This window comes from Neoarius graeffei, chromosome 13 (assembly GCF_027579695.1).
Source record: "Neoarius graeffei isolate fNeoGra1 chromosome 13, fNeoGra1.pri, whole genome shotgun sequence".
NCBI classification, from domain to species: domain Eukaryota; kingdom Metazoa; phylum Chordata; class Actinopteri; order Siluriformes; family Ariidae; genus Neoarius; species Neoarius graeffei.
In genome coordinates this window covers 5,106,910-5,120,603 of record NC_083581.1, presented here as the reverse complement: position 1 = coordinate 5,120,603, position 13,694 = coordinate 5,106,910, and the positions used below count along the sequence as shown (strand labels likewise).

General features: G+C 41.1%; 1 protein-coding gene across 1 annotated transcript in view; it reads left to right on the top strand.

The window, feature by feature from the left end:
* Window positions 1-13,694, top strand: part of LOC132897215 (structural maintenance of chromosomes protein 1A) — a 44,309-nt gene that overhangs the window by 14,523 nt on the left and 16,092 nt on the right. The window contains exons 8-11 of the mRNA XM_060938687.1: window positions 1,115-1,261; window positions 1,354-1,491; window positions 1,572-1,688; window positions 1,786-1,892. Coding sequence (XP_060794670.1) covers window positions 1,115-1,261; window positions 1,354-1,491; window positions 1,572-1,688; window positions 1,786-1,892 — 509 coding nt within the window. The remainder of the gene's footprint in view (window positions 1-1,114; window positions 1,262-1,353; window positions 1,492-1,571; window positions 1,689-1,785; window positions 1,893-13,694) is intronic.

Here is a 13,694-nt window from a genome sequence, read left to right as displayed (position 1 = left end):
AAAATTGAAATTCAAAATTTGGGGTAGGCATCTCTGCCAGCCTTGACCCTTACGCACAGAGATTCTTCCAGATTCTCTGAATCTTTTGATGATATTATGCACTGTAGATGATGATATGTTCAAACTCTTTGCAATTTTACACTGTCGAACTCCTTTCTGATATTGCTCCACTATTTGTCGGCGCAGAATTAGGGGGATTGGTGATCCTCTTCCCATCTTTACTTCTGAGAGCCGCTGCCACGCCAAGATGCTCTTTTTATACCCAGTCATGTTAATGACCTATTGCCAATTGACCTAATGAGTTGCAATTTGGTCCTCCAGCTGTTCCTTTTTTGTACCTTTAACTTTTCCAGCCTCTTATTGCCCCTGTCCCAACTTTTTTGAGATGTGTTGCTGTCATGAAATTTCAAATGAGCCAATATTTGGCATGAAATTTCAAAATGTCTCACTTTCGACATTTGATATGTTGTCTATGTTCTATTGTGAATACAATATCAGTTTTTGAGATTTGTAAATTATTGCATTCCGTTTTTATTTACAATTTGTACTTTGTCCCAACTTTTTTGGAATCGGGGTTGTATGTAAAATACGACAACCACTGTTTTGCAAAAACAAAGCTCACACCACAGCAGTTTGTTGATGCCAGGCTGTCTTTCTTTTTTACTAAAGTGTGCTTAGTGGTACTTTTTATCCCTTTATATTTACGGTCAGTGTTATGGAACGTACACAAATTAAGTTTGTTCCTGTTATGTTAAATCAGCTATTTAAAAAAAAAAAAAAGGCTGAAACTGGAGACTCCTTCCATACGTGTGTGTTAAATAAAGAAAACTTCACCATATTAACAATTAAACCTTTTTTTTTTTTTTAAATAGGAATGAAAATGCACAGTTCACACATGTATGCACGTGTCCCTTTAAATTTTTTTTAATACTTAGAGCTCATTACATTTAAAATGTTGTTCCATGAGGAAACTAATTAAAGAGGCTGATTTTGAGGATTAGGCCAAAACTGATGAATAAAGTCTTAAATTTTGCCAGTTTTATTCAATCAGCTTAGGACTAGGACTCCTGTGTGCATGAATAACGCTGATCTCTCTCGCGTTGCCGCTTCACAGACCGTGGCTCTTGACGGAACGCTGTTCCAGAAGTCCGGCGTGATCTCCGGAGGTGCCAGCGACCTGAAGGCCAAAGCTCGCCGCTGGGACGAAAAAGCCGTGGACAAGCTGAAGGACAGGAAAGAAAAACTCACCGATGAGCTCAAGGTGAAAACTGAAGGTCAAACCTGTTTCCTCGTGACACACGTCGAACGTTGCGGCCGATCAGCTGGCTGAATAACCTGTTCTGTCCTGTGTAGGAGCAAATGAAGGCGAAAAGAAAGGAGGCGGAGCTTCGTCAGGTGCAGTCTCAAGCTCACGGGCTGCAGATGAGGCTGAAGTACTCTCAGAGTGACCTCGAGCAGACCAAAACGCGCCATCTGTCCTTAAATATGCAGGTAAGCGTCGGAATATTACCAAGTATAACATCATGCACCATGTTGAAGACGCAGCTGCATATATATATATTGTATTTTAGGAAAAATCCAAGCTAGAAAGCGAGCTGGCCAACTTTGGGCCTCGTATCAACGACATCAAGAGGATCATCCAGTCACGCGAGCGAGACATGAAGGAGCTCAAAGACCGCATGAACCTGGTACGAGGAAAACGTTCATGTTAGAGTGGAACAGAAGATAAAAGAATGCATGTCAGAGATCTTTTTTTATATTTATTATTGTTTGTTTTTTTTGTAGGTGGAGGACGAAGTGTTTTTCGAGTTCTGTAAGGAGATCGGCGTGAGGAACATTCGCGAGTTTGAAGAGGAGAAAGTGAAAAGGCAGAATGAGATCGCAAAGAAGCGGTAAGATGAATCAGTAATCGGGTGTCGAACCCAATATACGATACGATAAAATATGTACTCACGATCAAATTACCACCTCCTTTCACTCAGGACAGAGTTTTTGTGTAGTTTTTATACTTTCTGGTAAAAGTCTGATTAATTTAGAGGAAGAAGTGGACCTGTCTACTAGAGCCCTGCACTCCCGCGGGACTCGCGGGACCCGCCGCAAAGCAGTGCGGCGCGGGACAAATTTTGAAAGCTCATTGCGGGCGTGGGCAGGACCGGAAGTGCACATATGCGGATGCGGGCGAGAGCGGGAGTGCACATATGCGGCACGGGCGGGAGCGGTGATAAGCTGCAGTCCCGCTAACTAAAAACGTGTTTGAAATAAAATTTATAAATTATTAATTTATGTTTATCATATATAATTTGTGCTGGATATTTTATTTGGCATTAATAAAAACATTTTAAGATGCCTAAATTTGCAGAGAGAGTCAGATTGCCAGATTGAGTGAGGAATGGCATCTTAAATTTGCCATTGATCACCCTAACATTCATTCATAATCATTCTAATTATTTATTTATTTTAAATAATTTTTGGGGGGCTTTTTTCACCTTTATTATTGGATAGGACAGTGTAGAGACAGGAAATGAGCGGGAGAGAGAGATGGGGAGGGATCGGGAAATGACCTCGGGCCGAAATCGAACCCGGGTCCCCGGATTTATGGTATGGCGCCTTATCCACCTGAGCCACGACGCCCTCGATTTATTTATTTATTGAATGGTTTTCTAGGTTCATTTCCACTAGGATTAAACATATCCAAGGGATTAAACGGACAGGATCAGACTAAGAAAAGGAAATTACTAGTCCCTCCTTTTAGATATCGCTCTCTCGGTTAACTTTTGCAATGTGGTATTTTATATCTCGTTCCTGTTGGACTGAATCAAATCGTTAATTTGTGAATCGGAACTGAATCAAATCGGAGCATGCCAATACTCAGCCATAAGAAGTTAAAAAAAAAAAGCGCCTTGTAATAACATCATACTGCTGCTATTATTATTATTATTAATAATAATAATAGTAGTAGTAGTATCAATTTTATTTATTTATTTTTGTTAAATTGCCCATTTCTGGGTTTATTTAACAATTATTCACTGAAGGGGAAGTGAATATTCCCTCCTCTGGTGGGGAAATTCAGAAAGGCAGTGAGGCGAACAGCTGGCTGCACGAACAGCTGACGGCGAAAGCTGGTTGTCCCAGCAACTTGCTACCGGGCTACATGGGCCCAAAGAAGATCCCCACTGCTGAGGAAGTCGATGACATAAAAAAAAAGTCACTTGACTTCATAACTGAAGAAGTTTCTGCTGTCAGGCTGCAGCAGAAGAGCATATTGGACTTGGTGGAGGAAGTGAAAACGCTGCGGATTCAGAATGTGGAGAAAGACAAGCAGATTGCCGACCTAGAGCAATGCTCCAGAATGAACGACGTTGTCGTCACCGGGCTCCAGGTAAAATCTCGGTCGTACGCTCGGGTGGTGACCGCTGTCAGCGGAGGGGGAGCCCGGGGAGCTGGATTTGAGCTACACGGAGCAACAGGTGGCTGCTTTCCTGCAGTCCAAGGGAATTCAGCTGGACTGCGATAACATCGAGGCTCGCCACCCGCTACCAAGGAGGAACACCAGCGACAAGCAGACCATCATCATGAGGTTTGTCGACAGGAAACATAAAACCGCACTATTAAAGCAAGCGTACAAGCTAAAGGGATCCAGTGTCTACATAAACGAGCATCTGACCAAACAAAATGCGGATATAGCCAGGTGTGCACGCGTCTTAAAGAAACAGAGGAAAATTCAGAACACTTGGACTACAAACCTGTAAGGTGTTTATTAAACTAAACGGTACACCTGAGGAGGCCAAAATATTGGTTGTGAAAAACATCGAGGACCTGGAAAAGTATCAGTGACCATAATGAGCGGGACCATAAGCCACACATCTCAAAGGATTACAGAACAGGATTTACTGGAACTAAAATCGTTTGAGTATACACTGATCATAAATCGCAGGATTTGGAATATGACATAGACCCGGACAATAATTTCTTCTCTGCCATTAACAACAACTGCTGTTATTACTAGGGATGTGACTTTTGATCAAAAACACTATTCGAAATTCGCTAAAAGATATTCGAAATTCGATTCGAAAATCGACAGAACCCCGCCCGCCCCACCCAAACGCGCGCACACATGACAGACAGGGTGAAAGTGGTAACGGTTTAATGAGTCATCAAAAAACAAACTTCCATTCACCTCACATAGCCTACAGTATCAAACAATAATATAGGCTTCCAATTTTATTGTACATTTCTATGCAGCCACGACTATTTTCGTCTGTTGGAAGGAACCGCGGGTGAAACTGCCCGTTTAGGAAACGATAATGAAAGCATTCGAACAGTCAGAGCAGAATAAACTTAAGACATATTTTTGTTCAAAAAAATTAACATGTCGACGTGGTCGGGATGGAGACGGGTACGCACCCTATTGACAATTAGACCGGCTGCGGAGAACACACGCTCCGATGGCACGGACGTTGCAGGCACACACAGGTAGGCGCTGGCCAACTTTGCCAGGCGAGGGTATTTCTGTTGATTGTCTTTCCACCATGTCATCGGGTCAGTGTGGAGCAGTGGGCATGTATCCTGGCAGTACTGAGTCAATTCAGTCACGCATGTTGCCCTCTCTGTGCTGTAATCCTCGCCAAATATGACGGCAATTGCTGCTGTTAATGGGCCATCCTTTCGGGAATGTTTCGGTTCGCTGGGCCCTTCATGCGATTCCGCCGCCTCTCCGGCCTCTTCATCATCTGCCATGGACAGAAGGTTTCTCACCTCGGCCTGCACTGTTTCCTCACCTCGTCAGTTGCGAACCTCAGGTGTTTGTGTCTGGGATCCAAAAATGAGGCAATGTATGCGACCTTGCGTGCGCTGCTGGCATTTGACTACCTTTACTGTACGATAGCGGCACCCTCTGGCCGAATTAATGCAACAGAGTATGTTAGGAACAAGGAAACGCCTTTCCGCGCTCATTTTTTTTTTTTTAGTGGAATGTAACGTAAGCCAAAACGGCATTCGAAATTACTATTCATTATTCGAACTCGTCATGAATATTCGACTATTCGAAAATCATGTCCCATCCCTAGTTATTACACTGCTGAACAGTTCAATCTCAATTATCCAGTTCAATAGCAGAAGCATGTATGCAAATTTCAATCTCATCAAGGAATATCTACATTAGTTTTCGCATCCGTTCAGCATCATAGTAATATCTGAAACTCGGATACATAGCGTCAAAGGCACGGACTTTGAGCTGGAGGGCTATGAGTTCAACGACATAAATAGACAAAACAAGAGTGGAGGGGGCGTGGCCATATTTGTGGATAGGGACTTGAAATTCAATGTGATGGAAAGTATATCAACATTAATTGATAACACACTGGAATGCATAACAGTTGAAATTTGCAGAGAGAAACATAGAAATGTAATTGTTAGTTGTATATATATAGAGCTCCAGATTCTAGTATTGAGGTCTTCAATAACTGAAAATTACTCGACCCAGCAGAATCACCTCACACGGAGCCACCCTCATAGACAATATATTCACTAACAGTTTTAATGACAATTTAATAAGTGGACTATTGATAAATGATATCAGTGATCGTTTACCAGTTTTCACAGTTTATGAAACAAAATTTGTGAATAATAAACCAGAAAACACACAACTTTTCAGATGACTTAGACCAGAGGAATCAATGAGCACTTTTAGAATTGACTTGCTGGCACAAAATTGGGATGAAATATACCGACTAGAAGACATAAATAAAGCATATGAGGAATTTTTGAGGATATTTACATCATTATATAATAAAAATTGCCCAGTTGTTCAATACAGTAAAAAAGTCAAACGTGCAGTATGTCCATGGATTACAAGGGGTTTACAAAATGCCTCTAAAAAGAAAAATACATTGTATAGAGAGTTCATAAAGCAGAAAACTAAAGAGGCAGAGGATAGATATAAAAAATATAAAAATAAATTAACTAATTATACGGGCTGCTAAGAAAGAATATTAAAAGAAATTATTAAACGATAACAGAAATAATCTCATCTCGTTATCTCTAGCCGCTTTATCCTGTTCTACAGGGTCGCAGGCAAGCTGGAGCCTATCCCAGCTGACTACGGGCGAAAGGCGGGGTACACCCTGGACAAGTCGCCAGGTCATCACAGGGCTGACACATAGACACAGACAACCATTCACACCCACATTCACACCTACGCTCAATTTAGAGTCACCAGTTAACCTAACCTGCATGTCTTTGGACTGTGGGGGAAACCGGAGCACCCGGAGGAAACCCACGCGGACACGGGGAGAACATGCAAACTCCGCACAGAAAGGCCCTCGCCAGCCACGGGGCTCGAACCCAGGACCTTCTTGCTGTGAGGCGACAGCGCTAACCACTACACCACCGTGCCGCCTAACAGAAATAATATCAAAGTAATTTGGAGCACTTTGAAGAGTATTATAAAAAATGGGTCAAGATGTATAAATTATCCAAGGTACTTTCTTAATAATAACAAAGATGAATATAATATGGATGTGGTAGTTAATAGTTTCAACCATTACTTTGTAAACGGAGGAACGGTCTTAGCAGAACAAATCCCGGATCCAGGAACATCTGTTGAAAATCTGGGCAATTTGACAGATAATAATTCTTTTTCAATGTTCCTCACAGCAGTGGAAGAAAAAGAAATTGTTGATATTGTTGGGAAATGTATGAACAAAAAAATGTTACTGATGGAATAGCCAAACCATTCACATATGGTATATATGCAATTTGTCATTTCTAACTGGTACATTTCCAAGCAGAATGAAAACAGCAAAAGTCATTCGTCTGTACAAATCTGGGAGCAAACACCACTTCACAAACTCCAGACCTGTCTCACTACTTCCGCAATTCTCCAAAATTCTCAAACTTTTCAATAACCGATTGGATAAATTTATTGACAAACATAATCTACTTATTGACAGTCAATATGGATTTAGAGCACGTAGATCAACATCACTGGCTTTAATAGAATTAGTTAAAGAAATCACCAATTCCATAGAGCAGAAAAAACATGCAGTTGGAATATTCATTGATTTAAAGAAAGCATTTGATACAATAAATCATGACATAGTAATAAAAAAAAAAACTGGAACGATATGGCATCAGGGGTATAGATTTAAACCGGGTTAAAAGCTACTTAAGTAACAGGAGACAGTTTGTGAAGCTGGGAGATTGCTCTTCCTCATGTTTGGACATAACTTGTGGTGTTCCCCAGGGGTCAGTGTTAGGACCAAAGTTTTTTATACTATATATCAACGACATATGTAGTGTATCTAAAGTAATGAAGCTTGTCTTGTTTGCTGACGATACAAATATCCTCTTTTCTGGTGATAATTTAATGGAACTATTGCAGGAGATCACAACAGAAATAAGTAAATTAATAACATGGTTCAACAGTCACAAATTATCATTAAACTTGAACAAATCCAAAGTAATATTATTTGGTAACAATAAAACAAACACAAATATTCAAATAGATGGGGTTATTATAGAAAGAGTTAAGGAAATCAAATTTCTTGGAACAACTATTGATGAAGAACTCAGTTGGAAACCACATACAATCCAAAGTATCAAGAAGTATTGCAATATTAAACAAAGTCAAACAGTTTCTAGATCACAATTCATTCCGGGTTCTTTACTGTTCCCTGGTTTCACCTTATTTAAAGGACCCATGGCATGGTGGTTTGTTGATGCTTTAAACAGGCTCGTGGAGGTTTCCGGATGTTATATCCGCAGCCTTTCTCGAAATGAACCCTCGGCATGTAAATATAGCCTCCTGGGAGAAAGCCCCATTTCAGCGCTTTTCCCAGTGCGTCGTTTTGCTAATGAGAAGCAAGAGGCGGGGAAGGGTAGAGGGTGGGGGCGGGTCATGGGGGGAGGGGGAGGGGCTTGACCAAGCTGCGCACACACATACTCGCTGCTATCAGCGCCTGTAGCCACGCTGCTAAGACAAAACCCCGTTCTCCCTCGGACTCCTTTCGTAAACTCAACGTGACACAGAGAGTGAGTGTGTTCGGAGTGGTAGTTTACGAACGTATAATACCCTAGGCTTGAACACGCACTCCATAACCAAAGAGGATAGAAGCAGCAACTACAGCAACATATCGCTTATCCAGCAGCAGACATGCATTGCGGAGCAATAGTCAAACATAAGCTCATAAGTTACAGTCAATTTCCAGACTAAACTCAGTTTAACAGAGCATGCTGCATGCTTTTTGGTTTTGTAGCGCAGATTACCTGGCTAACTGCAGGAAGCGGTTAGCTGCACAGCTAATGTAGCCATTGCTAGGCTAACGCACCGATTTTAAAACACGGCAAAACGACTTAACAGTTATACACTTACTTGTTCGGTGTTTGTGGCTGATGCGGCAGGGATGCTTGGTACGGACCCAGGCTTCAGTGACAGTTGATGTGCAAAACCTGCCCTGTACTGTCCCAAGTTGTGGAAACATTCCTCAGGAAAATGCTTCCGACAAACATACACCGTCTTAGGTAGACTCGACGGCGTATTATTGGAGTAAATAAAATTAAGCCACTGCGTCTTCAGGGGCCCTCCCGTCGGCAGTAAAAACAGACTCCTTTCTATGTTGTCACATCCATGTACAGCGCAATTTCCATGTTTCGCTCGCTTAGGTGATGCCATGTTGTTGTGTCCTCTATGGTCTCCTCACTACAACTGGGCGGGGCAATCCATACAGTGGGTGGGAATCCAGAGGGGGGGCGTGGGGATCATCTCCCTTGCTGACGTAGTAAAGGGAAGAGCTTATCAACGCGCCGTTTTGACGCGCCATTCTCAAATGTTGGGCATAGTTTGGTTTACACATTATGAAATTTCTAGCCACTGGGGTGACTTAAGAAGGTCAGAGGAACTCATTTTAACGTTAAAAAACCTCAGAAAGTGAAAATTTCATGCCATGGGACCTTTAAGTTACTGTGCAGAGGTATGGGGCAATAATTACAAAAATACAATACATTCATTATGCATTCTCCAAAAAAGAGCAATAAGGATTATGCACAAGGCTGGTTATCGGGATCGTACAAATACATTATTCTTACAGTCAGAAATACTGAAATTTGTAGACCTGGTGGACTATCAAACGGCACAAAGATTATTCAAAGCAAACAATAATCAACTACCACATAATATTCAAAAACTGTTCACTGAAAGAGATGGGAGTTATAATTTAAGGCAGGGGTTTTCAAAGTGTGGGAGAGTCAGCCCCCCCTCAGAGAGCAAATAAACAGCGCCCCCTTACAATTTTTGTTGTTGCTATACTTAATGTTCCATTCGTATTTAAAAAATGGTTGTCCACATTTTTATTTTTTTCTTTTACACATTTTAAACATCTGTGCTTTTTAAAACATCATTTTTTTTTACACATTTTAAACATCTGTGCTTTTTAAAACATCATTTTTTTTTTACACATTTTAAACATCTGTGCTTTTCTTTTTAAAACATCTTGTTTTACACATTTTAAACATCTCATAGCATCGTTAGCTAGCACCTCTTGGCAGACAACACACTGTGGCAGTGGAGCATCTTCAGATCCAGTCCATGAAAATCCAAACTTTAAATAATCGTGGTCATACTCCCTTCTTTTATCAGTCCCCCCAGGATGTCGCAGGCCTTTTTTGTGATTGTTGCGGGCTAAAATGTCTGATGTTGCGGGGGGTTTTCCAAAAAATTGTGATGAAAGTTGCGGTGTTTTTTAGGTTTTTGTTGCGATTACATTTCGGGAGGAAGTGAAAGTTGCGAGGAATTGTTGCGATTTTCTCTTTTTGTGATTAAAATTGAGTGATATGTTAAATATTAAGATATTACTGAAAAACTATTGATTAAAAAAACAAAGACACTGAGAAATGGTCCTATAAACAACTTTACCAATATAGAAGATTACCAGGACTACAAAAATGCAGAAAAATCGGCTTTACTTATCCAAATGCACCTGTTCGATCAAAAGTTAAAGTGCAGAGAACCTCACAGCACAACATGAAGTTCCCTTAAAATATAATATAAATGCCTCAGCTTTCATGTAAGAAAAAACACTATTAAAACTAGTACTGTGTGCAGGCAGTCTCTCCTGAAGACTAAACTAAACAATAATTATAAACTAATAAAATAAATGGCGGGTGGCACGGTGGTGTAGTGGTTAGCGCTGTCGCCTCACAGCAAGAAGGTCCTGGGTTCGAGCCCCGGGGCCGGCGAGGGCCTTTCTGTGCGGAGTTTGCATGTTCTCCCCGTGTCCGCGTGGGTTTCCTCCGGGTGCTCCGGTTTCCCCCACAGTCCAAAGACATGCAGGTTAGGTTAACTGGTGACTCTAAATTGACCGTAGGTGTGAATGTGAGTATGAATGGTTGTCTGTGTCTATGTGTCAGCCCTGTGATGACCTGGCGACTTGTCCAGGGTGAACCCTGCCTTTCGCCCGTAGTCAGCTGGGATAGGCTCCAGCTTGCCTGCGACCCTGTAGAAGGATAAAGCGGCTAGAGATAATGAGATGAGATGAAAATAAATGGCTCAGGCTTCATAGAAGAAAAAAAACAATTTGAACAGAATCTCACAGTATGATGCTGAAGCTGCTAAACAGTGGAAAATAAAATACCATTTTGGCAAAAATGTTGGCATCCATTCATTTCTTGTCATCTCATCTCATTATCTGTAGCCGCTTTATCCTGTTCTACAGGGTCGCAGGCAAGCTGGAGCCTATCCCAGCTGACTACAGGCGAAAGGCGGGGTACACCCTGGACAAGTCGCCAGGTCATCACAGGGCTTAATTTCTTGTATTAAGTAAAAAAAAATGTAATGTGCACACAGTCCTTCACTGTAAACATTACACACTGTCAGTAACAGAATTTAAGCCTACATAAACACTGACTCGCACATGCAGTGTTGCCAGATACTGCTGACGTTTTCCAGTCTGTTCAAAACCCGCCAAAATGCACTTGAAACCGCCCAATCTGGCAACACTGCGCGCATGCTGCTTCTCTTGAACGTATACACGGAAGTAAGGCAGAAGGTAGTTTGTCGACGTCACCTCAAGACGACGCCAACGATTGGTCAAATTTGCGGGAAAGTTGCGGTGATTGGATATAATTGCAACACCGCCCTGAATTCACGGGGATTGGTTGAATTTGCATTGAAGTTGCAAATCGCAACATCGTGAAATCCTGGAGGGTCTGTTTTTTTTTTTTTTGCTTGGCCCAGACTCCGTCTCCTCACTCACTGTAGCTTTAGGTACTAAAAATCGATCCATTTTGTCTCTGGCAAAGGCTAGCTGAAGTTCGCAAAATGTCCGCAATAGTAACTTATTCTGGTTTATTTTTCCTCACGTTGCGCCCCCCCCTGAAGAACTCTGGCGCCCCCTAGGGGAGGCGCGCCCCACACTTTGAAAAGCCCTGATTTAAGGGGTTTATTTAAATTAAAAATTATAGGGTGCGCACAACCAAGAAACGTTTTTGTATTTCTGTTTGTGCGGTAAAGCAGTGGAACAGTTTAAATGAGGAGCTCAAGGGATGTCCAGACATGAAGCGGTTTAAAAAGATGTACAAAAATTTGATTTTCACAAGGTATAAGGATGAAGGGGATTAATCATAACTGGCTGTTCATTATGTATTTTTTCTTTTTTGAGTCTTCGTCTATTTGTTTTGTTTTTATTCTGTTCTCCATTGTGAGCGTGGTATTTGTAGTAAACTTATGTGTAGACATATGGATATACATATATAATTAATTAATTATATGATATAGTCATAGAGACTTGATATCTGAATAGTTGAAGTAATAAGTAATATATTTCCGACTTTTTCAGACCAAAATGATCGTTTTTGAGATCGATGTAAATCCGTTGAGAAATTTTTTTTTGGGGGGGGTATGGTTAACAATCTGTGGTCACCTTATAACGCAGACATCCCAAGTCTCCCGGAAGTTCCGGGAGTCTGCTGCATATTGATATCGGCTCCTTGATGCCCGCAAATTGGATAACATCTCCCGGAATCTAGAGCAAGCGAGCAAGAGTGTGCACGCGAAACATTAATGTCTGCATCGCGCATCTTAGAATGTGCGCATGCGAAGGAGCGCGAGAGAGAGACTGCGTGTGTGCCTGTTCATGTAGCGCATGCTAGACAAAGAGCATCCTGATTGGGTTACTCAGCAAAATAAGCCAATCAGCTTTCAGTGTGGGCGGGCTTTTATCTCTTTTCTCGAGGACCGAAGTTTTCAGTTGAATCAGTGCGGCCTACAGGATCATCATGGCAGAGAGAGAGCGCGCCCCAAAAAACCAAAGTACAAAACCCACTTCAGCTCAGATTACACAAAATAATCTCCCTGTCTAATAAGGGTCAGCAATAATGACAGTTTCGCGCGATGTACTGTTTGCAGCAATGGTTTCAGCATTGCCCATGGTGGCTGAAATGATTGTAAAGGACATGTTGAGGTGAGGAGTGTCCGTTCATGTGTATTATATTTAGGTCTCCAACAGGCTGGCATGAAAAGACCAAACTTACTGAAGATTTCTGTGAAGTAACAATGTATGAATATACATCATATATATATCAAATACACGTCATATACAAGTGTGTATCTTTTATAAATGGGGTTAGCTTATCTAATGTAGCATGTTGGGGAGAACCATAGTATCATATCTATATTTCTGATGAAATTTTAGGTATGATACCGTGTATAACTCTCCTACTTATTGCTCATTTCATAGGGGGAATTGCTGGCATGTGCCGCGCGGGAGCGTCTGCCCAAATTTTTTAGGCCGAGATGAACTTATAGTTTTTGATTTTAAAAAAATTTCCAATATGTAATGCCAGTTGTACATCCCTGTTCTTTAATTCAAACTCACCATCTTGATCTTCAAATTGACCGTATGGTATCTGTATTACATCACACAACATCCTGTCCAGATAAATCCTAGTTAGTCCACACAACAGTTGAAAGGGAAGTGATGAGTGATGTTGAATGTTGCCTGCTTAATATGCAAGACCTCCTGCTACCATGATAACATCAGAAGAAAGCTTAAGAGAATTATATGATTGAGCTTTTTTCTGGTTTGCACTTCATTTTAAAGGATTAGAGTATTCAAAGACATGAATAGCAAAAATGCAGAAATATAATACTGTAGAGCTCGTTTATATTAAAAGGTGCATTGATTTTTTTTGAAATCATCAAATGTGAATTGATTAAAAACAAGTCTCTTGTACCATATTAATCATTTTCACCTGGGAGTCCAACAAGAAGGGGAATTTATTTCCAAATACATTGCAACTTTTTGCTGATAAAATTAATGGTTTTGGGGTTAAAAAATAGCCAAAAATCATTAGCTTCCTGCCCCCTGGGCCCCCACTGGGGCTCTGCCCCGGACCCCCAAACCCCCGACTTTTTTCAGACTTTTTAAATATTTTTCATTCTCATCCCTGATATATCTATGTATGTGTATATACAGGCCTAGAAATTCATATATTTTTTCACCAGCCAGCCGGACTAGTTCCCTTCCAAAGTAACTCGCCAAACAGAAAATCAACTCGCCAAAATTTGTTCATGTATGAATTTTACTTCTGTCAAAAATAACGCAAAAGAGAGTCGTTACCATTGTTCATGACTAATGTGCATTTATTTCAAGACCCGAGCATTTTGATACTGTTGTTAAATACATAAATGAGAACAACAC